The sequence below is a fragment of the Mus pahari genome, chromosome 4 (genome assembly GCF_900095145.1).
Source record: "Mus pahari chromosome 4, PAHARI_EIJ_v1.1, whole genome shotgun sequence".
Lineage (NCBI taxonomy): Eukaryota > Metazoa > Chordata > Mammalia > Rodentia > Muridae > Mus > Mus pahari.
This window is the reverse complement of record NC_034593.1, coordinates 80,097,058-80,121,982: the sequence shown is the minus strand read 5'-3', so window position 1 is coordinate 80,121,982 and position 24,925 is coordinate 80,097,058. Positions and strand designations below refer to the sequence as shown.

Below are 24,925 nucleotides of genomic sequence, written 5' to 3'. Positions count from 1 at the left end.
ATACCCAATACACTTTTTCTGTTAAATTCAGTGACATACCCACTAGCAAGGACAGTGTGTTATTTTTAATTTTAACCTTTTTTTTTCCCTAATAAAAGACACCAGGTTGGGTGAAGTTGGAAGATGCCTTTTGTCCCAGCACTTGGGAAGCAGGGGCAGGTAGATCTCTATGAGTTCAAGGCCAGCTTGATCTACAGAGCGAGTTCTAGGACAGCCAGGGCTACACAGAGAAACCCTGTCTCAAAAAAGGGAAAAGAAAAGAAAAGAAAAGAAAAGAAAAGAAAAGAAAAGAAAAGAAAAGAAAAGAAAAGAAAAGAAAAGAAAAAAGATAATCCTCCCCCATCACCTTTTTTGGGGTAAGGCCAAAGAAAGGCAGGATGTCCAGACCGGCTGTGCCAGCAGAAGCCAGAGCAGTCAGCCAGAGAGCTGCTGAGCCAGGATAACCTGGTGGCGTTGTCTGCTTATGCAAACAGCACTTGAGTGCAAATTAGTGCAGGTTTGTGCACCGAGGATTGAAAAGAGAGGCATCAAACACCATCAACCCCAACATTGTGTCCTTCCACAACCCTCTCTCCCAGCCTCTCTGCTGGATGAAAACAACGTTGCCAGGAACTTGGGGCCAGGCTGGGCACAGGCAGATGCCTTCACAAGCATCCATTCCCACAGCCAACTCAGCTAACCCTTAGGAACACCCTCAGGACCTAAGCTCCACCCTAGACATCCTGTGGACTCTGCGGGGCTAAGTGGACCAGCGAGAGTGTCTTCTAAAGCTCCCAAGAGAGTTGTACCGTGCAGCAAAGATGTCTGTCTCTGCTCAGATGTTTGGAGTCACTGCCTAAGGCATAGCAGAACAGAGGGGTGGGTTTGCCTCTGGCTGGCCTAAAGCTCACAGAGATCCTCCTGCCTCTGCCTCCCAAATGCTAAGATTAAAGGCACGAGACATCATTGCCTGGCTAAAAATTCCTCCTTTAAAAAATTCCTGTTTAAGAAGCTGGGGAGATCACTCAGTGGTTAGAGTGCCTGCCAGACAGGCTGACTACCAGACTTCCCGGAACATACATAAATGCTGGAGAGGCTTGGCATTCATCAACAACTCCGGTTCTCTCGAAAGGTGCCAACAGGGGATCCCTCAAACAAGCTGGCTAGCCAGACTAGTGGAAACAGCAAGTTCTGGGTTCAGCTGGAGACCCTGCCTCAATGAATAGACCCTGTGGAGAGAGACTGAGGAGGTTGTAGACATCACTCTCAACCTCCGTGACCATGCACCCGTGTGCACACACAGCACACACATACAAACGCTTTTAAAATATCCTGTTTAATACTGAACATGTAAAAACTCCAGCACTCTGGAGGATGAGGATCTTAAGTCTGGGTGATGTATCTTTAAAAAAAAAAAAAGGAGAAAAGGGAAGAGATGAGAGGAAAGAGTTGGTTGATTTTTAGAGGGTTGTGTGTGTGGTTTTTCTTTCCTCGTGTTTATTTAATGCTGTCATATCTTACCAGTACATGCTACAGCATGTGTGCATACACGTTCCTCAGCATCCATTCAGGAGCGAGGAAGGCCACAGACTGAGTGAGCCCTTCAGTATCACACTCCTGTCCTTTGCACAGAGGAGAAATGTAGTCTCCCCCAGATATTTCAACTTACTAACCACCCCGCTACAATGCACATACTCTGATGCCTTAGGCTGGTTAATTTACTGACTTCACCCTGGGAGGGAGGATGTCAGATAGTATACTCATTCTTCCAGTGGGAAAATGAGGCCACAGGAAATTGGGCAGCAAGTGGCTCACCGAGGTGAGGGGTTAAACAGAATGGGTAACGTTAGTACCTGGGGTGCACGGATGAGAAGCTGAGTGATGGATGGGAGGTGGGCCCCGGGATTCCTGTTAACCAGGAAATGTTATTGATCAGAAACATAAATAATGGTTGTTTAGTAATCACAGAGTCAGAAAATACATTTCTGTTTCCAAGGGGATTTTTAGGAGAGCCCTCTCGGGAATGAGCAGCAATAGAAGTAGAGATAGACGAGTTTTTGGAAAATAAAAATTTGGTCCAAAACCTGGAAAACTTTCCAAATATTAAGCCCTCTACATGAAAGCACCTCAGGCACATGATAGCGATAAGTTTCTATCTAGAGCTCTGGAAAATTCATAGAAAAGGAAAATAAGGGTCCAGGGTTTCAGGGCAGGACCTCTGTTTCCTGTGTATCTCCTGTGCTCAGACCTATCAAGTGACAGTCGTTTGCATGTGCCTGCAGCTTGAAGCTCCTGGACGTGGTGTCTTTCTGGTTCCCAGATGCACACAGGGTCTTCCTGTTAACACCATGGCTGCCTATGATCACGGATGGAATTTCAAAGGAGCACTTGACCCTTCTGACTGCAGGATCTGGACTCTGACTTGGTCCCGGCTGCTGCCCGAGAGTCACCATAGGTTGCAAGACAGACTTAACTGGCTTGAAGAAGTACATGATGCTTCCTCACCTGGTGAGCTGGGCCCTGGGAACCCGAAAACCCCTCTGGAGATTTTGATCCTATCATTTGGGGAGTGTGAGGGGAGCTGGGGCTCAGGCAGAGGGGCTGAGGCCATCACTGTAGAAAGGCATGGCCCAGAGAGCTCCAGGGGGCTTCAAAACAGAGGTGTCCACCCGGGCAAGGAGGAGGGGCTCCCCATTGGACTTCCGGTGTTGTCGGGAGCTACATCTGCCATAGGTCTGAGCCTCGCCCCCTGTAAGAGAGTCTGCCTTTTCCCAGTAAGGGACACAAAGAACATCCCCAGCCAAACCATGCCGCCTCTCAAGGATGAGGTCCAACACTAGCCAAATCGTGCTGCCACGCAGGAACAGGCCCTTCTGACCCAGATGTGTGAAAAGGTAGGCACCCAACTGAATAAAGATCTTAGAGTTGTCTTGTAGAGACAACAGATGTCGATTCTAATGGATGGCACAAAGTCGCTTCATCTGTTCTTATTTGTGCTTCCTTCACGGAAAACAAAGTCACAGAAACAGAAAAATATTTCTCAAACGAAAATTAGTTTCTTCTTTGGTGACTTGTGTAAGTTTATCACAACTCCATTCAAAACTTTCAGGCACTTTGCTTTTTTTTTTAATCTTTTAATATCCTTTACCTTTTTAATAAAAAGTAAAAAACAAACAAAAAATACATCCATGTCCTAAATAGAACCTTTCTATGTAAAGATCTCACTAAACAAATAAACATAGGACCAAACAAAATAAGAAGCTGTGAATAGCAATATGATATATTATGAAGCATTTATATATATATGTATATATTATATATGAATGTGCAGGTATATGTGTATGCACCTGTGTATGTATAAATATGTAAATATTTGCCTACATACACATCACACACACACATACATATTTATACTGACCTCTTTAGATTGAAGTCCAAGGCACTTTTTACAATGAACAGGTTAAAGCCATTAATTTAGAACATAACTGTTTCTGGGTACATATCAATTTAGGGTGCCAATATCAGAATTCACATCTCTCCTTGCCCTGCTTGCTGTGACAAATAGGAGAAGCCTCAGGAGATTAGGAATGTGTCTGAATGTCTAAGGAGAGTCCTCACTGAGAGATGCTGGCTTCCTCATGGAGGGACAGGGAACCAGGAACATCCCATTTCTGCAGTATGCGGAGGAGAGACTTGGGAGGGAGCCTTCTATCCAGGGCTCGTCCATGGCTCCACCTTATACGCTGAAGGCCCATGATCATAGTCTAAAAGGGGGCTTTGAGGTGGCTCAAAGCTGTCACTTGAGTGGTTTTTCACATCAGACTAGAGAAAAGCCACCTCCAATTGACATTACAGTTCATGTATGTCATTTAAACTGTGCAATATCAAATGGAATTTTAAGATAACACCCATCTTTATACTCACAATCACATTAAACCCATCTTTATCCTTACAATCATATAAGAGCTGTCTATCATCAAACAGTTTGGTAACTGAGATCTGAGAAAGAAATAGCTGAATTATTGGTTACCATTGCAGTACAGTGAGGCCAGCACTTCTCAGCGTTGGTTGTATACAGATCACCAGGAGCTCTGGGTAAAATGCTAATTGTGACTGAGTGGGCCTGGCACGGGGAGCCTGTTTCTGACAGGTTTGTGGGAGACGTGAATGCCACCGGTCTTTGGTCTCACCTGGAGTACCAAGGATTAGCATGTGGCTACGCACATGAATTATTGTCCAGAGCTTGTTTCCACCAAAACTAGAATTTGGGTTAGTTTCCTTGATTGTGGATCAGTTACATCTTTGATGGGAAAGGATGTGTTCTCTTATACATGTAAACATCTTAGCCAGTCTATAGATCACTAGAAGTAAAAGCCAAAAGAGCTCCATTTTGAGCAGGAGATGTATAAAGAAACAAATCAATATCTCTCAGTCAATTACCAAATTGAGAGTTAGCTCATTTCCATTACCCAGCGAGTAAGTAATGTGTTAAAAACAGGTGCCCTGGGGTTCTGATGGCTTTAATGGTGCTCAGTCTAGCACATAACTGAAGAGTAATGCGGATGCCGAGAGAAACAAACGTGACTTGCTCACACAGACAGCCCTGGCTACTCCAGCTGATTGAAACTGGATGTTTAGAAACTTGTCTGTCATTAGGCATGACTAACAGGTGCTACGGCTGAAGTTCAGGGAACCTTAGAGACTTCTAGTCTCTTTCCCAGGGTAGCACCTACAGTCTTGCATGATCTGTGGACCTGTGTGCATTTCCAGAGTTTACAAAGGGAAGAGGCAGGCAGGTAACTCTCCCTTGATGCTCCTTGGTCTGCACCTGTCCTGTGTTGTGCAGAAGTGATGCCATCAAGCAAGGTCCTCATCGGGAGATGTGCAGATTTAGGGAAGACATCCTTCATCTATTTTAATATAGAATAGGACCCTGGCAATTCAAAGGAAGGAACTCTGTAGTTCTGCACGTATATCTAAGGTACTGTATCGAAAAGGAGTGAGTGGGTTTCATGGGCTGCTCATTTTTGCCATAAGAGGAAATGTGATATTCAGAACCGTCTCCCCCTAGCTACAGTGAATAGGAAATGAGGAAGCTGGCTCTTTACTGAGTCTTGCTGTGCACGTCCTGCCTCCTCCTCCAGCACCAAGGACAAACTGTGGAAACCTTGATTTTCCCCTTCCTGAACCACATCCTCCTTCAAGAGATTGTCAACTCAGAGAGGCACACCTGCACCTCAGTTCTCACTGGGCCCTGCCTGGAGAGAATTCTAATCTTGGTTGTCCTCGTATATAGAGAAACTCAATGCTCAGAAATTTTAGTATTTTGAGGCAGAGTAAACAAGACTCTTTTTTTTTTTTTTTTTTTTTTTTTTAATGCCCAATTCTGATGTTGCCAGAGGAAAGCTGGTTGGCTCTGCCTGAGGCAAAAAACGTACAGAATGGTCCCTTTGCATTTAGATAAAAAGAGTCTACGCTTTTACTAAACTGTTGACGGCTACTTAAGGAGTGATGGCTTCACAAATCGCTTCTGGAATGGCTTGGTAGAATTTAGGGTGGAATTATTCTTCTATGCTTATCTCATGGCTATTTTTGTCTCTACTGTTCAGTCTTGGAGAATGAGAATATGGCCGTCTGGCCTGCTGTGGAACCAGGACCCTGGGTTTGGGGGTCAGGCAACTGCTAACAGTGATGTGTACCCAGAAACAGTTGTTAGGAAAGAAAGCAGGCTGTCACCCAGCCTGCTAAAGACTAGCTCAATACAAAATGTTAATCGAAAGTTACAATATATTTTATAATATAGCAATATATTTCATATTTAAAATAAACTGTTATGCTTTCTCCTATCATTTAAAAAATAGCAAGCAGTACAGAGGCAAGATGCAAATTCATACTGAAGCCCATCTGGTTAGGAATATAAACACCTCCATTTCTGAGTTTGCTATGAAAATGGTTCCTCCATCAACATCCTATCACTCGCGTTTGTTGTTATCTTGTGGCCAGAACAGAATGGAGAATCTGGGACTAAATCGATCACTCTGTTGCGCCATTAAACACCATATATGATGAAGGTGGGTCAGCTCTGGTTGGGATCCGAGAAGTGACACAGCTGGAGAATGTCACTTAGCCCCGTCCTCCCTCTGGGAAGCTGGATGTCGGCTGTTCCAATCAGATTCATTTTTTTAATTTGTCCTATTTATTTATTATTATTTATTATTATTATTATTTTTGCCAGAAATGTCAGCATATCTTTGGGATCTTAACTAGAGGTTGGTATTGAATTTTGTGCTTTTCCTCCACCAGCTTGATTGGTCACAAGGTCTCTTGTCAGTCCAGGCCCGAGGTTTCTCTCAGCTTCCAGAATACATGTCTCAGTGTGTAAACAGCTGTGCAAGGCTCCTGGCACCTGGTTCGGAGGTCGTCTGTTGAAGATTTGACAATGTTGTTCCGAGGGAACTCCAGTTCATGTGTGGGCATTTCCAGTAATGGCGTAAGACAAAAAGGTCACAGTTACATCCCCCTCTGTGGCTGCCTATAGACCACTGCACAGAACATGTGTTCATAAGCTGTGGTCTAGTTCAACACAAGTCTACATATTCCTTGGCTGGCAGGAGCTTACTATTCACGTAGCCTGACTATACGAGCTTCCTGTTACCACAGGCAGACACTAGCACCACCCTCCGTTGCCCCCGTCTTAGGGCTAGCTTTAATCCCACTCCCCAGATGTTTGCTTTGGCAGTAATGGAGAAGGAAGGGATACTGCCCAAGGCATGAACAAACCAGCTAGCTACAGGGGAGAGAATGAACTGTTCGTGTCTGCCAGGAAGCCTCCAGACAGCCATCTAAGGGACTGAAGCCAAAGACCAAGAAGTCAACAGGGACAGCAGAATGACCACTAATGGATCCTTCATCTGCTTCTAGTAGCTTTGGGGGAAGTGGAGTGACTGGATGAAGCATTTAAAAGCAGTAGTTTAGAAAGTCACAACCTGCTGCTAGTGTCACAGTGTCTCAGCCGGGTTTCTCTAACAGTAGCCAGGGTGTCTGTTTTAAGATGGAACACTGACTCTCTATTTGGAATACATTGTTTGTCATTCTCTGGAGGAGGGGGGCTTCCTGAACTCTGCACAAACCCCATTTTTCTCCCTGCAAATCACTACCTTTCCAATGTGCAATAATTACTTTTTGGTAACTATCACTAGATTCAAATGTAACATCTAAGTGTGGGTTAGCTAGTCAGTCAAGGCTGCTGCGCTAGCGATAGGGATCTCATTTTGTCTTCTACTGAATACTTTGAACTTAATATTAATTCATCTTCCCTTTTAAATATACACAAACAGACATATTGGTGGGATTTGGCTCCAGTCTCAGAGTTTTACCTATTCTGATTTTTGTATCACTAGTTTTCTTCTTTCCATGACTTCTTTGGAAGGGGAAACTCCCCAGATACATTGAAATCATTATTTGTCAGTGCTGTGGCTGTTTGAGGGCTAGATTTCACATACAGTTTCTACATCTTCTAATTTACAAGGTTGTTATTTCAGCACAGGACCCTGTTGGGGTCACAGTCACTGGTGATGCATGGCTATAGCCCCTCTCGTTCACTTGGGTCATATCTTGAGACATGATGTCATGGAGTTATACACTATGGAGGTGGTAAGAATGGCTCACAGACACTTCATAATGATTTATTGATGATGACCACACATGTGACCTTTGAGCCAAAGGTGCAGATTCTTATTTGGATGTCAATCTAAGGAAGAATGAGTTGGGTGTAAATTACCAACTGATGCTATGTCCTGAAATCCCACTGAGCTCAGTGGTCTTGGAGTATCACAGTACATCCCTGACTTCACAGTACATGAAGCAATTATATGGCTTAAGCAATGACAGGGTGGCTCTATATTTTTAATTCAAGTGTCCAGATATTTGGGGAAATATTGGAGTGCTTCTGTCTGCTACTACATTCCTGGAGAGATGCTAGGAAGGCCTCTGCCATTGGTCAGCCTCCTAGGAGTGAGTGGAATTGGACCAGTTCAGGGCTAGGGCAAAATTACAGTAATTCATAGTTTTAAATTGCAGCCCACTCTTGAGACTCAGACCTTTACCACTACCACATACCCTTAGAATCCACGAGCCTCCTTCCCCACTCAACTGGGATGCTTAGGTGATGTGGAATCATCTAAAAGATTCAGGGATACGTCTGGGTGAGGTAACCCGGGTCCTCATTGCCTAGGTCATCAAGGGTCGATTATATTTGCAAGAGAATTATGACTTCCCTCATGAAGCTGCAATATCAGGACAGAGACGCAGCAGCTCATTTGCCATCACAGAGCCAACTTTCTAATCCTGTCACGGTCTCCGAGGTATATTCTTTTCCTAGAGATAAGACCACACAGACCTATTGCAATACCAATGGGCCAGGCCACCCTACAAATGCCCACGTCTCTCTCTAATGCTAGTGGTGCCCTCCTGAAACAGCTCTAGCCATCCTCTTAACTAGCATTGCTAGCTTGGCCTTCAGGGTTTACTTAGCAAGAATATCAACAAAAAAAACAGATTGTAGACTATGACTAGACCAAGATGGATACACAGCAGGAGAAGCAGTGGGATCTTGCATGTCATTTGTGTGGAAATGGGAACTAAATCCTAGATGTGTCATGCTTATGGCCACACAGCACAGGATCACAGCAAGGTGTGACAGAGAGCAAGGTGTGACTAGGAAGTGGGTCCATCAGCAGCCTTCCTTCTGTGAAATGCAACCAATGCTACAAAGAAGATACAATGGCTATTTCATCTGTGTGTATATCTGTCTGTAGGTATGGTTAAACTGAAAACAGGAATACCATTCTCAGGATAAAAATAATCTTTCCGATAATTAATAATTAAAAGAACAAGTAAAAAGAATTAAATGCTAACGACAAATGTGGCCTCTCTGGTGTGCAAAACAGCTAATGAAAATGCTTGAGGGGGCGATCAAGACAGACCATTAAGAAGATAGGCCATTAAGACAATAGCAGCAGGCTGGGGTGTGGCTGAGTGGAACAGCACTTGTTTAACTTGAAGCCGCAAGTCTGGTCTCCAGCACTGCGGACATAAGACACAAGACAGCAGCAGCAAGACAGAAAGACAAACAAGAGGCTTAGCAACAAACAAACAAAAAAATCCAAGGCATGTCTTCCACGCCACGGTTGCCCGCCTCACTGTCCAGCAACTCCCCATCCTGAGAGGACCAGCCCCAACATTGCACAAGAAAAATGAACATAGTAAGACGATGCCTCCAGGGATAGCCTGACACGGGGCTACTCTCAAGACCGCAACTGTACACAGATAACATCCTTTTGTCCTACCAAAAGGTGGATGAAATATTCCACGTATAATTTCTTATAAGCAGAAATCGAAGACCACCGGATGGGAGAAGTGATAAAACTCAATAGCTTTCCCACCACAGCTTTGTGTACGGTCAGATCACAGAGCAATGGGGATAAAAGCAAGTGGCCATCCCTGTCCCGGATCTGCTTGTTTCTGGAGTCTCTTGGATTCAGTGCCCTAAGATGAATGTGGCGCAATAGGAACAAGCTTCCAACAAACGTGTCCTCTCACTTTACACGCATGTCCCTAGGGCTTCTTGTGTTCTCACAGTGTTTCATTTTGAGATGATGTCAGGTAAGGTAGAAGGGACCACAGGAGCCACTCTCTACCTTTCTCCTTCCAACCTAGCAGTGTTAGGCACTGATCCTTCCACACTCCTACATCTCTGGCTGGAATCTGCTGCTGGCTGAAGATGCTTCAGCAAAGCCCCAGACAATAGTTGCATTCACTATGGTGGCGCTGGGCACGTTCGTCTCCTCCTATCCCACACACAGACACCTGGGAACATGGGCTCCATCGCACACAGCTTATTTGGCTGGACGAAACCTCTTCAAAAGCTGTTGTCTTGAGAAGGACGCCTATCTCTCCAGTGTGGGGTTGGCATACATTTAAATCAGGCCACATGCATGCTCAGGACACTGTGATGGGATCTGCATCTTCAGTGAAGCTCAAAATGTGGCCAATACCTGCTATAGTCCTCAACTAAACACACCCCACGCATCATCTCAATGCAGAATTACTGTGTGCAAGGTGAGGTACCAGGTCCCTTTCATTTGGGCTCAACTCAAACAGAAAAGGACCTGAATTGAACATCTGTGTGTGTATATGATGGATAGTATTATTGGATGGAAAATCTGGCTTTTTATTTGTCTACGTCACCACCCTCCCCAAGTCTAATTTGGGTATGTCCGTTTTGGAAAGTTCTGGGCGGCTCTCTTTTATTTTTTATTTTTTTAACCACCCAGAGGCTTCCTTAGACAAAAGGACAGGACAGGTGAGCTGAGGTCCCAAGGCAGCCAGGAACCCATCCCCCAAACCTAATACCACCCTTGCTCAGCACACCCCACTTTGGCTGGCTTCCCTCTCAGCTGCTTCAGAGTGGCTGCCCCTCCCCACCTCCCTGTGAAAACCTGAGATTGAGCAGGGATTTCTGTTCTCCGCCAACTCTGCAGCAAGGGCCCTGACAGAGGCGTTGCTTCCCGTCACCTTGTCTTCCAGCTCCCAAGTAGAGGCACCTAAACAGAGATTAGATTTCTGGTTTCAAGGCATATCGAACAAAGCACGCTGAAAGAACATGAGTCAGCTCATCGGTTCCATCTCTCTTCGTTCTGTTCCCTGGTCTGAAACTTCCTTGACAGCAAAGCGACCAGGAGAGAGTTGATTTGCATCTTAAGACCTATGGGTAATGCTTCTGGAGTGGGGAGTTTTATTTAGCAACTGCTTGAACTTGTGTATGGGGTTGGGAAAGAGGTGGAGCTGATCCCGATAGGGCTGTCAGAGGGAGGGGCGTGGCTAGTTCCCACGGCCACACTGATGCCCCGGGCCTCCACGAAGGCAGTGAGCAGCTGCTGTTGCTGCTGGCGCAGGGTATCTGCGATGAGCAGGGGCAGGGAATTGAAGCTGGCTGTGAGGTGCTCCAGCTTGGACTCCAAGCTGCCAATCTGCTTTTCTAGATCTTCACTCCGATCGTTGAGCTCCGTGATTAAGTCATACATGACGTTCTGCATCTGGGAGAGACAGAGGGGGGGGGGGCAGGAAGAAGACCATCACCACAGAGGAATCTATCATGGGAAGATGAAACGCTCTCCACCCTGCAGCTGGAGCCACCTACGCCCAGCTTCCTCCCATGTCACCAAAGGAGAAATGCAGGACTTTCCAGGTGATGTTCAGGCTGGGATGGGCACCTTTTTTTTTTTTTTTTTCTAAAAGGAATGGATATGGAGGATCAATTGTATAATTTGTTTTGTTTTGTTCTTTTGATACAGGGTTTCACTATGTACACGTGGGTGGCCTGGAACTCAGTATTGTAGACCCAGCTGGCCTTGGACTCACAGAGATCTGCCTGTTTCTGCTTTCTGAGTGCTGAGACTAAGGATATGCACCACCATGCCCAACTTAGTTATCAATTTTAAATAGCAAATATGCATGGAAGGAAAGACACACTTTCCCTTTCTTAAACTGCATATGGCTCTCAATGGTTCTCGATTCACACAGAGTGCTGGCGTCTAATGATTCAAGAGGAGACACTGAGGTGAGGATGGCCAAGGCTGTAGACTCCTAATTAACAAGTCAAGGCTCAAGTGCAAGTTCAGCTCACTAGCAGGCCACTTAACCTCTCCTACCCTGGCCTCCTTATAAAATTGGAGTTAATAACTACCCATAGTTATGAGATTGCATCCCCACCCCCTTCCTATGCAGCAGTCAGAGCATAAAATGCGATTACTGCCTCAGGCATGATCCTGGACCACAAGGGGCTGCCCTGCTGAGGAGCCGCCGTCTGCTCCTTGGCTCAAGAGGAGGTAGAGAAGCCCTGGTGCAGGTTGCTTCTTTTAAGGGTCATCTGACCTGGCTGAGGTCTTGGTTGAGCAGACAACACGTGACTCCTCAGAGCAGGCTCGCCTCCCATGCTGCCTGGCAAAGGCTGCATTGAGGGTGCTCCTGATGGCCTCCTGTCCCCAACACTGTCACTTGCTGTTCTTGGGTCCCACTTGTTATCAGAGCTCCCTGCGCAGACACCCTGTGATCCCTATGATGCAGAAGTCTACACAACAGACAATCAGCAAGCAGTGGGAATGCTGGCTCTCAAGTCTCACACCCAGAGAGAGGAAGAGGGGTTCTGATGCCTGTGCCCGTGTGGTGTGGTGTGGGGTGTGTGTGTGTGTGTGTGTGTGTGTGTGTGTATGAAATACCCTAATCTCATTTGACCTGGCATTTCTCTAGGACAGAGGTTCTCAACCTATGGGTCGAGACCTCTTTGGGGATGGCATATCAGATAATCCTGCATGATGATTCATACATAATTCAAAATTACAGTTATGAGGTTGAGATGAAATAATTTTATGGTTAGGGGTTACCTCAAATGAGCAACTGTATTCAGGGCTCACAGCATTAGGAAGGTTGAGAACCACTGCTCTAGGAGGATGTGGACGCCACAGTGACCAGAGGAGCAGGCAACAGGATGAGAGAGGGAGACAGAGGACAGGGGGTGGGGGGAGGGGAATTGAACACGAGGCAGCAGCAGAGGAGCCATGGTGAAACTGCAGGAGAGCCCCCTACAGTTGGAATTTTGGAGGAACAGGTCTGAAGTTAGCTCTTTTCTTGTCAGCTCTGCCCTCCCAGGGAAAGGGTAGCCTAGATGGGGGTGGGGGTGGCCAAGTGCCTCCTCACAGGGCATGGTCCCTCCTGAATGGACAAACCATGGATCCCATGCTGGGCCACAAAGGCACCTGATGAACTCCAGTGTGGAAACAGGTGATGGTCATCTTGTTCCTTTAGGTTCTGGTCCCTTCCTTATCTGTGTTCCTAATCAGAACTGCCATTTTTGAAACCTTTACAGCTCACAAAGCAGGTTTACAGTTCTTATCTGACCACCCAAGCTTCAGATAATGGGACTTGTTTTTATTTCCTAGTTGAAGAAACTGAAGGAATTGGGTGAGGGGTCCCAGACCTCTCAGCTCTAACAGCATACATGACATGAGGCCTGTATAATACAGAAAATGCAATGGAAGGGCACACTCTTAATCTAGGGAGGAGCAAAGAGCCAAGGGGAGGGGAGGGGAGCCGGGAGGCAAAGCAGGAAGGGAAAAGGAGCGAGCATAGCATCATGATGGATGCAATGGATACAGGCTTTCCCTTGGCAGTGCTGCTAACAGGATGCTAAGGGAGCGGGGACCTACATGAAGTACATAGGATTGCCGCTGGACTCTGGGTCTCATGGGAGGAAAACACAGAGACTAAATGGATGGATATCAGGGTCTGCCTCCTCCTCCGGTTTCACACACAGTCTTTACAATGGCTTTGTGCATGCTTTCTTCCCACAGGCTTCACTTCTCAGTGATATATGGCTTTATTTCCCAGTCCAGTGCAGGAGCCTCTCTCTCCTTCTCTCTCCCTCTCCTCTTCCTCTCTCTCTCTCTCTCTCTCTCTCTCTCTCTCTCTCTCTCTCTCTCTCNCNCNCTCTCTCTCTCCCCCCCAGTGCGTGTCTCCCCCCCCCCGTGTGTGTATGTGTTGCATGCATGTGAATCTGTGGGCACCAGTTCATAGGTACAAGCATGTGAAAGCCCAGAGGATATGGAGTCTCTTTCTCTATTATTCTCTGCCTTATTCCTTTGAAATGGGGCCTCTCACTGAACTAGAAACTTCATTTTTTCATCAAACTTCATTTTTTTTTCTGCCCACCAGTGCTGAAGGCACAGGCAGCTCTGAGTGTTGGGCAGTCAAATTCAGATCCTCTTTCTCTCCCAGCAAGTGTTCCAAGTCTACCAAGCCATCTCTTTCACTCCATCAATGAGAGACTGTGAGCAGCCCTGCAGGAAGATGAACTCAAAACCTAGATTAACCTGATATTGCTGGAGGAGCATCAGCCACAGTGTGCCCTGTTGGTGAGAGGCGAGATGGGAAACGTTGCTTGGGGCATCTCACTGAGCCACTACTGAGGCTCACAGAGTCCATCCTAGCTGTTTCCTCTTCCCTAGTCATAGCTGATTTGTCTAAAGACAAGATATGTCAGTAAAACTGGCCAATCAAATCACCTCTCTCGAGAATTTAGAATTAAGAACAAATGAAAGTCAACTATGCCCCGAGGTGACCTGGAGTGGGGTGGGGGTTGGAGTGGAGGTTGGGGTGGGGGAACAGCACCTGAGCAGGGGAGGGGAGGTGGTACGGAGGTGTATCCTGACAATCCCTTGTCTCCTGGGAATAAGTGGTTCTAACATATGGGCAGTACTTCCAGTAGGTTTTGATACTGGAACTCTGTGTATTAACCAACATGCCCAAGATTCCAGGGGTCCATTCATCCACTCCCACACTGGGTTCTGGGAAACCCCACACTCCACCTGAATACCCCTTCCAATGGCACATGTGTCTGGGGGCGTCTCCGCAGCTGTGGCTGCGGTCCTCACTGCCATAAGAGGTTCTTTCTTTGCCTTCTTGATCCCTCTATTGAATGAGGAGCCTGCACATGGCCCAGCAACCAGTAATTTCTGCTTGCAGGCTCTTTTCAAAGGGGGCCTAATTGGCCTGAGGGAGTTTCCTTTGCTTTCCCAGGGAATAAGGTTCCGTTACAATTGACATTTGCTGGAATGTTCTGCCAGCCCAGCCCTGGGCTATGTGTTTTCTGTATAATGTCTATCAGAAGGTAGTAGGGGGCAGGGAGTCCTCCTGGTCAGACTGCCCACACTTAGTTCTGCCCACAGTGCTGATTTTCAAGAAGAGAGTCTGTTTATGATGTTGATGGCAGTAAAGGCAAGAAACACTGAATGGCGATATCATGCTGGGCCTTAAGACCTTCGGCTCTCAGGAACTCCACGCTCACTGTCTGCCTATTATCTCACACACACACACACACACACACACACACACACACACACACTCCACTACTACCATCTGTTTGAGGTCAGGAAATCCTAGGCTGTAAGGATTAGAAGACACAGGGAAATGAACAAATTGCAAGAACTGTGACAAGTATAACCCAAGTCACCTGTGTGGCGCTGGGCCCGTTTGGTCCTCACTAAGGTATTTATTTCCTTGTGTGACTTCTGCTCATCCTTAAAAGCCTTGATAAACAGTTAATAACACACTAACAGGAACTGGTTCGCTAGTTAGTTATGAACAAAGACAAATCTGAGCTATTCAGCTTGAGAAACAAATGCCACGTGTTAAAGGACAGGACACACTGGTAGATGACAAATGTTAAAAAAATGCAAACCTAGGCATCTAACCAAAGAGGGCTGTCCTTGTCTTCCTGGTCCTGCACCGTGCTCCATGAATGTGGGCCAGGTCTGCCCTGGATGCCACTCACCTTGGAAAGGTCCACCAGGGTGTTGGCTTGGTCACTCAGCTTCCTTTGTTCCATCTTGACACCCCGCAGTCTGTGGGGAAGGAAGAGTTGGAACAGGCAGTTCAAGTTCACACTAAAGCGTCACCCCTTCATCAAACCTGAGCTTGGAGTTTAGTGTTGGGGCCATGAACACCGGGGTAGCTGGCAGGATTAGACTTGCTTTCTTAGACCCCAAGAAAGCACGCGGTTGTCTCCATGCATGCTTCCCTTGTCACTTTCAGTGCCTGGCTTGTCTCAAGTCACTCCCCTGCTCCCCACCTTTGGGATGTTCTCTCTCCTCCAATGTCTGCTTCCTGCTCATCCAGGTTCCTCAAACCTTTGAGTCAAAACAGCAGTCTTTCTTTCTTTCTTTCTTTCTTTCTTTCTTTCTTTCTTTCTTTCTTTCTTTCTTTCTTTCTTTCTTTCTTTCTTGTTTCTTTCTTTACTTCTCTGCCCTATTTATTTATTTGTTTATGTATTTATTTGGGGGTGGGCAGGGTCTCACCTGACCTCAACCTGAATTTGTAGCCCAGGATGGCTGTCAACTCACTGGGATGCTCTTGCTTCAGCCTCTTGAGTTTGAGGCTTACAATCATGAACCACCATACCAAGCTCTGTACTATACTTAAAAAATCATATTCCTCTATCACAAAAGGAACTAGTGGTAGTATGTATATGTGTACATGCACATGTGTGAAGGCATGTGGGTCTGTATGCATGTGTTTGTTTTTATGACTTTGTATGCGTATCTATGCATCTGTATATGTGTCTGTATATATGTGTGACTGTATCTTTAAATATGTGTTTCTGTGTGTGTGTTTGTGCATCTGTATGTGTGTCTGTGAATGAGTCTGTGTGTGCATGTGCCTGTGCATGTGTCTGTGTCTCTCTGTGTGACCATATGTGTTCATGCATGTGTATGCATGTGTCTCTGTGCATGTGTCTGTGTCTCTCTGTTGTGTGTCATTGTGTATATGTGCATATGTATGTGTGTCTTTTTGTGTGTGTATCCATGTATGTCTCTGCCTCTGTATATGTGTCCATGTATAGTGTACATATGTATACATATGTATACATACATAGTGTATGTATCTCTTTGTGTGTGTCCATGTGTGTCTGTGCATATGTGTGTGTATGTGCATCTGGGTAGCATGAATGCCTTTAGGCCCTTGCTCTGGTCTCTGCCTCCCACAGCAGCCTGCCCACTGCCTCACAGTGAGTCAAAGGCTAGTCTGGACTGGGTGCTTTTTGAGTGGAGCAGAGTAGATTTCTCCTGCGTCTCCCTGGTTTGGGGAGCTGCAGTGGAGAGGTGGCATCCTGCGTTCCGTTTGACCAAACAGCATCCTGCTCAGGTTCTTTGATACTCACTGGTGGATAGCTTGGAGGAACTTTCTCTGGTGTTTCCTGACTTTGGCATGGTCAATCTTCTTTAGCAGCTTTGTGTGTTTATAGATTAGCCACGTTTCCCGGAGGACATTGGCGGCGGCATTCTTGATCTGAGGGAAAGGCAACAAGCAGCTGTTGGGTTAATTCCTAGGTTCACACAGAATGGTTTTTTCTAGCATGTGTAGCTACCATCTACTTCCTGAGAAAAATGGTTCTTCAGAGTCGTACTTTCTTAATCAAGATCAGGAAACTCTTAGAAAAGATGATTAAAACACATCTTTTATTAATCTTGTATCTGAGGCCTAGACTGGAGCTTTGAGCCGAGAGGCACTTCTCCTTCTTAATGGTTTCATCGCTGCCTCTCGGCTGCTGCTACTGATGCTATATTTAGACAGGCTGCTTAGCAAGCCCTTGAAGTCTGGGGTACAGTTTGGATCAATAAATACATGCCATCAATGCCCTCATAATCAGGGTACCACACTTTACTTGAACATAATAGGTTTCCTACCAAGTGGAGATTTTAAAAGGTGTCTTTGAGAAAAATGTCTTCCTTACAAACTGCAATGACAGGTACCAACAAGACCACTGTTCCCTTCCTAACTGGCCAAAAATTATGCATTGCGATTTCACATGTAAATGTAATTGGCACAAAACTGAAATCATCTCAGTGGTGTCTGAGAATCAGGGAAGATGCTTAGGTGCGACAGCACAGCTGCCTCCTTCCCAGGGCTGGCTTCCCCAGGCACTGTAGTCAAACAGCTCCATATACAACTCTGTCATCTGTTGACATGGAAACCACTGATATCATCCAGCTCATGACTGAGCTGAGACGTATCAATGGCATCCAGATGGCAGGGGACAAAGTTTTAATCCAAACACAGACATCTTCAGCAATTACTAGCAAGAACAAGAGAAAACACTCCTTATTAAGCACAAGCTAAATGTATTTCTGATTAATGGTCTCCATTTCTGTCAGCTATGCACACTGGTACAGGACCCCAGGCCCAGGGCGTGGAAGTGAGGAGACCAGACTAGAAGAGATCAGATGACTTGCCACACGGGATTTTAATAAAATCAGAGACTATAGGCCAGCTTCTGAGACTGACACCGACAGATGGGGCATTGCTAGCATGCCGAGACACGTGGGAAGGCCTAGGAAACACTGCTTTGCAGGCTGATAACTTGTATGTATTTAAACATCTATTACTAAAGCTGGACTGTATTCTTCATTGGCGTCGATGTGATGGTTTTAAAAGAACATCGAAGTCTTTTCAGAAATGTCTAAGTGACATAAATATTACTTTTTTGTTGTTGTTCCCGGAAAAATCTACTGTGAAATGATTTTAAATGGTTACATTGGCCACTCTGCCACTTTCTTGTTTGACAGGGAGCAGGTGGCAGTAAGACAAGGCTGGAGGTGGCCAGTGTCTGGCTACCAAGGCAGGGCAAGCAGACGAGATAGGCTCTGGGCCTTGGATCTGGTTGGCTAAATAGGTGGTGGGGAAGGGAGGGCTTTCTCTCAGCAAAGAATATGCTGCTGTTGTCCCTTAAGGGGGTGAGCAGTTTGATATAGGGTCTCCTCAGTTTCTGTGGATGCTCAGCCTCCAAGGAAAGCCTTAAAGATAAGCAGGAGAGGACAAAGTCTGCCCAAGTTGTTTCAAGGATGAGTAGGGCCTGAGCTATACAGTCCCTTCTTAGGAATGCCGATAGTGCCACAGAATAGCAAAACTGACAAACCTTTGACAATGGTCTCTGTGTCTTGCTAACAAACATTTGAAATGAGGAAGCCTACAGGCTGTATACGTCATTAAGCGGTTTAGAAGAAAATGCTTAATTATCTATAACATGAAGGGAAGACATTTTAGGCTAATGTACACACACATATGCAAACACACACATATTCTCATACATATATGCACATGCACTATACACACATTCTCAGGTACACAAACACATGCACACATGCATATAAGCTCAGGTATACACATACATGTACACACACATACATGCTCAGACACATACACAAGCACACTCAGGCACACACACATATACATACATACATACATACATACATACATACATACATACATACATATATACATACTCAGGCATGCACACATGCATATGCACACAAAGCATACATTGGCACATGCTTGGGTACACATACATACACACATGTACATGCTTGGGCACGAAAACAGACACACACATTTGTGAGGCACTGCTGATGTGTGGAGGGAACACACTTGTTATTAGCAAGGCTCCCCCATCCAGGTCTGGCTGACACCCTCACAAACCCACTATCATGTTGGGCTAACATCATCTTGGTTTTCCATAGCTTCAGCCCATCAGCTTGCCAATAGCAAACAGTTAGTGTGGATTTGAGCACTATATAAAATTTAAAGAATCAGACAGATATTGGTTATTATTATCCCCACTTAAAATATAAGGAAACAGTTTCAGAGATAGGATGAAAGGCCAGACTCATACAGAGAGCTAATGACTAAGTCTAAGCAAGAGTCAGGTCCAAGAGGTGGAAACAATTCCCACATGGTCTGAAGGAAGACAGGTCTGGGTCGCATCTGAATTCAAACAGAACCATTTCCTCTTTCTCAGGATCAAGGAATTGAGAAGGACATTGGTTTGGGTTTTTTTTTTCTTTCTTTCTTTTTTTAAGGCATCTGGCCCTCATTCAGCAGCATGACAGAACACAGACTTCAAGTCTTGCTTTCAGCTCCAACCTAAATGTAAGATCCTGAAGTCATGGTTTGGCCAGGCAGCAGAGTGGAATCACATCATCTTTATGGGTTTGAGAGGGAGGCCCCTGAGCATTCAGGAAAGTAATGGTAAATGCAAGCCCTTGCACTGACTGAAATTAATTGCTAGCAAACGGCCTGGCACAAAGCTAAGTAGATCGATATCTGCAACAGAAAAAGCAATAGACTTTTAACTGCACTTGGCTCTCCTGAGTCCTCCCTCCATCTCACCTGGTGCCAGGCTCTGAGCATGGTTGAGAAGACAGCACCATTTCAGCCCCTCTTGGGGCCTGCTCAGCCTCCACAGTGTGAGACACCCTTCCCTGATGACGGCTTAGGTACATTCTGAGCTCTCCTGATGAACCACACTAAATGATGTTCCTAGGATGCAGGGTTGGAACGTCAGGGCTTGAGAGGGAAGCAGCGAACTGGCAAGGACTATTCAAGGTTGGCTCTGACTGGTTGGGTTGAGGTGCCACTGAAGACAGCTGGGTGGGATCTTTTATGTGTGAATGGTTAGTTCTCTAGCTTCCAGACGCATAAGAACACAAGCTGATGGTGTTCACCGAGTCTATAAACTCTCTAACCCCCACATTGCTCTTTTCACTTTAAGATGTATATACTATATACCATATACCATATGACATATACCATATACTATATACCATATATTATATACCATACACCATATACCATATACCTTATACCATATACTATATACCATATGCCATATACTGTATACCTTATACTATATACTATGAGACTGTTTTGTTTTGAGACAGAATCATACCACACAATCATGGAAGTCCTGGATCTTCATATGTAGACCAGGTTGACCTCAAACTCACAGAGATCCACCTGCTTCTGCCTTCTGAACGCTGGGATTAAACAAGCACACTACCTTTCCTGGCGAGGAAGGACAGGCTCTGCACATTAGTGGGACTAGGGAAGAACCAAGTCTGACGAAAATCTCCCAAATAACTGTGAGTTGACTGCTGTGCCAGGCTTTGCAGAGCACTACTGTCTTCATTATTTCATGTATTAACCTCCAGGTAAAGGTGGTAAGTGGGTGGGTTCTTTGCTCCTCCATGGATCTATTGCTGAACTCTCTGAGACTCACATCCTCTAGCCATTTGAAGGACAGTTAACAAATATTAACAAGTACCTATGATCAGCCAGACACTGTTCTAGAAAGGGAGAGGATAGAGGTCAACAAATCAATAACAAACAACTGGGTCTCACTCTGTAGCCTAGACCAACCTTGAACTCACTATTAGCCCAGATTGACTTCAAACACAAAATCCTTCTGCGGTAGCTTTTGGGGATTACAGCGCCTGCTACCACTCTTGGTGAACCGATGGCATTGTTGCTGTCACGGAATTTATAATCTTTGGATGAGGAAGTATGCAGTTAAAAAACACAGTATCGGATACTAAGTGCTTTGAAGAAAATTAGAGCAGGCCGAGGACTAGGGTCTCGCAAGTGTCATTCATCTTGGAGACAGGCTTCTGTGTTGACTCGATGAGAGCACAGGTAGATGTGCAGCGTTCTGTATACTGCCCATGGCGTGTCTCAAGGCACAGTTGCCTTGGTGTTGCTTTTTAAAATATATATTTCTCATTACATTTATCTGTTTATTATGGGATGGTATACGCATCCCAGTGTATGGGTAGAGGTTAGAGGACACCTTTCAAGAGTCCATTCTTTCCTTCTACCATGTGGGTCCCTGGGCTCATCACACTTAGATTAACAGGCTTGGCAGGAAGAGCCTTTCTCCACTGAGCCATCTCATAGACCTACTGTCATGTTATTGATAGCACTTTTCCAATACGTGTCAGCTTCTACTCATGGCCCTAGTCCCTCGTGAGAAAAAAATATGCAGAAGGACACGTGTCTATTCCCTGCATTCTTGACCACAGCATCCCATGTGCCAGGCTGCTCTGGCCACCTCTCTGCCAAGGGAGCAGTGTCCTTCTTGGTTAGAGAGGGCAAAGGGGGAACCCAGAGCAGCCTGGCCACCATGAGTCACCATCTCAACAGTCAATAGGGGGAACCCAGAGCAGCCTGGCCGCCATGAGTCACCATCTCAACAGTCAACAGGTGGACTCTGCCGAACAGGGATGAGGACCATCACGGAGGGAGACCGTGAATGGAGGCAGCCTGTCTCCAGAGCTTGATTGGAGGTGTCTGTGGTAAACAGCAGTGCGCCCTCCCCTCCTGCCACCCACTCTCTCCTCATCTTCCGCCAGGGACACCTTTCTGAGACTCTCTCTATCACCCTTCTTTGCCTTCTCTCTTCCTTCTTCCATCATAATCCACGGTCGCCGCCTCACCTGCAAGGGGCCTCATCAACATTCTTGTCAGGGCTTTGGAATGGAGAGAGAAGCAGAAAGGAGATGTATTCTGTGGGTTGGGGTTGGAGTTTGAGCTCTACCCATAGCGACTTGGTAATGAATGGCAGGTTACTCGCCATGCTATTAATGTGACACTGGGCTATTGGAGTCAAGCTGGCTCTTTGGTCTCACAGGCCTGGGACCTTAACCATCACACAAAGATCAAGGAACTAACTGCACTGGGTAGTGGCTAGAGGGAGCTAACCTCACTGGGTAGTGGCTGAAACACCACTGCTTCCTGTGGGCAAACCAGGTCCTCCACAGGCACCAACTAGCCACACGTGTTGGGCATCCCCCCTCCCCCTCTCTGGACCTGAGTATTCACATCTGGTTTGGACCAGCTCATCCCCAGGATCATTCCCATTCGTTTCTGTGCTTTTCTATTGTTGCCGGGAAAGAAACACTGAGCTCAGTCTCTCTGGGTCGCAGCCTTTGTGGGGATGTCATTTACAATCCTTTTCTAGGAGAATTAGCATGTCTAGTCCTGGCATTCTTGATTACCTAATGAAACGCTTCTTCTGGGGACCTACTCATGAGCCATGCCAGCCATGGGCCATCCACCTAGAGGTCCTTAGCCAGCCTTCCATGTCTGCATAACAGCCACTGCCATTATGTCCCCTATAAAACACCCCTGCTAAGAGCAAGTCTTTGAATAAGCCTGCTGGAAATGTTTTCCCCTAAGCCTTTGACATTTTCTCAGAGTTCAGGTTCTATTTAGGACTGTTTGGTAGGTTCTAGGGCTGCCTGAGGTTTTTTGAGTGTGTATGTTCAGGGTGAAATCAGGTCTAAGGGGATGAAAGGGGACGACTGGGAAGACCACGAGCGGAGGATGCAGGATAAGTAGATCTTATGGCAAGAAAACCCAGGTACAGGGTGCTTTACAGACGGGAGAGATCATCATGTATAAACAGCTGAGTGAGGGGTGGGGCCCTGAGCACTGCTAGGTACAGACTAGCCTGAACTGGCACTGTCTTTGGCCTGGACAGTGGAGGAACAGTGACGTATGCAAGCAGCCCTGGAGAGTCAGGAACCCGAAGTAGTTCAGGGCTGCTAGGTTTGGCTTTATGCACTGATTTCATGGGAAATGTAGCTCGATGAGATCATGGGGTCGAGGAACCCTTCTGCAAGGAGAGGGAGGCCACCCCAGCCAGCAGCACATTTATCAAATTGATCGGAGAGCCTACCACAGGTCTGAGTGGGGAGTCGGTGGGATACACGGGTCATCTCCCGACCACACACAGCGTTGCTATGTGTCACTTCCTTAGACATTATTGAGTAGTCCAGGGCTGGCAATAAGTTATAATTATAGATTAACAGTGGCAGTGACTGTGAAGTCGGTGTGGGAAGCTGTGATCCCACCAAGTACAGAAGTGACGTTGCCACCAAGGTTGACAAATTATTCAGGTGAAAGGAGACATGCCAGGAGTTTGGGAAAGTCAGAAGTCTATCTTCCATGCTACCAGGCTGCCTCCGTTCGCCACAAGTAAACACAAGCCAACAGCCCTGTGCTACCTGGGTGGAAGCTAGATGGGCCGGATGAATTAACATCAGAATGACTCCCATTTGTGTGATTCACGGGCTACAATTCATGTTTTCTTTCTGCTTAGATATTCAAGGGATTAATATTGCCTATTCTTGCAAGGATCTGCTTTCATCAGGGAAGCCACTAATCGTCCACTACCGAATGGCAGCAGACCAAGGCAGCTACTTCCACGTTGCACCCTACTCTGAGAATTCACTGGAGCCTTGGGAACAGACTTGAGCTTTACATGTCTTTGACCCACGAGTCACTCTAAGTGGACATACAGGCTGTTTGGAAAGGGCAAAGGTGAGGCTTCCCTAGTGGCCAGAGGTCAGGGCCAGCTTCAGTTCACACAAGGATGCCCAGAAGGTCCTTTGTAACATCTCTATCATGCCGGCTTTCAGTCTCCCTCTGTGAGAATCATTCCTTTTGTGTTTATTTCTCTGGAAAAAGATATAAGATATTACCGGGACATTTCAGTAGATTTGAGTGTTCCGAGAAAAGTGAGATGTTATTGAATTAAGTAGGCACCTCGCATCGCGGGTGAGCAATAAATATCCGTGGATTTGATTTTTCAGTCCTATTCCTCCAAAAGTAAGTGGCCTTGAAGAGGACTTTAGTGAATTATTTTTGAAAGATTGAAATTAACAACCACAACCTCATCTCCTACAATTATAGTGTGTGTGGGGGAAATGTGCTTATTTCCCTAGCCCCTGAGAGAGCCGGCTTCCCTCGGTTTTATTTTCCTCTTGTGTCTGATTTACTGGGTGAAAAAGGGATAGGACAAAGGAACAGAAAGAAAATACAAAGTATACTCTTGGCTCTAAAAAGCCACCCGAGCAAACCGGGAATGTTACAGTTTCTGTTCTTGGCAAACAGCCCCAGAAAAGATCTGGGAGACAAAGCCCCTCTCCCCTTGCCGGTGGGGTTTCAAAGCAGCGAGCTGAGTAGACTCTCGGGATGATACTTGCATTTTAGACTGTCCATACCCTAGCCTTCCCTCGCTGAGCCTGAGCCTGACTGTGGCACGCTTAAAGAGGAGGCTGAGACTGAGGATGTCCTCCTAGCATTTGGTATGGTTGCTGCAGGGTGACAGTGTCACATACTGTCATGCCGGAGCTCCGTGCTTTCTTTTGTCGGGTTGGTAGCTCGGGGCCATGATGCTCCTTGTGGTCTGTATGCCAATGATATGTCAAGATTTGCTTGTACCCGCTCCTTTTTTTTTTTTTTTTTTTATATCTGTGGCAGCTCTTTAAAGAAACCCCCAATCAAAGACCCACCAATCAAACGCCATAAATAATTCTGCTGAGGCTCCGAGAGACCTTGGCAACCGCAGACTCTGTGCTGGCTTCCCCGAGGGCCCGCCTGCTCCTTCCCAGCCTCTTTTTGTTCTGTCTTCCCGCCTGTCTCTATTTCTAACACGTTTTTTTATGGCTTTGAAACGTTAATCACAGAAGAGCTTCTCTAGTACTCAAATCCCCAA

The 24,925-nt window shown here is 46.1% G+C and overlaps 1 protein-coding gene across 2 annotated transcripts in view; it reads right to left on the bottom strand.

The window, feature by feature from the left end:
- Nucleotides 1–3,113: 3,113 nt before the first annotated feature.
- Kcnn3 (potassium calcium-activated channel subfamily N member 3) overlaps nt 3,114–24,925 on the bottom strand; it is a 157,272-nt gene continuing 135,460 nt past the window's right edge. Inside the window, exons 6-8 of one of the 2 annotated variants that reach the window (XM_029537777.1) lie at nt 16,754–16,881; nt 15,368–15,437; nt 3,114–11,075 (exon numbers count right to left, since the gene is read on the bottom strand). In XM_029537777.1, coding sequence (XP_029393637.1) covers nt 10,779–11,075; nt 15,368–15,437; nt 16,754–16,881 — 495 coding nt within the window. In that variant the 3' untranslated portion in view covers nt 3,114–10,778. The remainder of the gene's footprint in view (nt 11,076–15,367; nt 15,438–16,753; nt 16,882–24,925) is intronic. The other variant, XM_021196016.1, reaches the window with a different exon arrangement.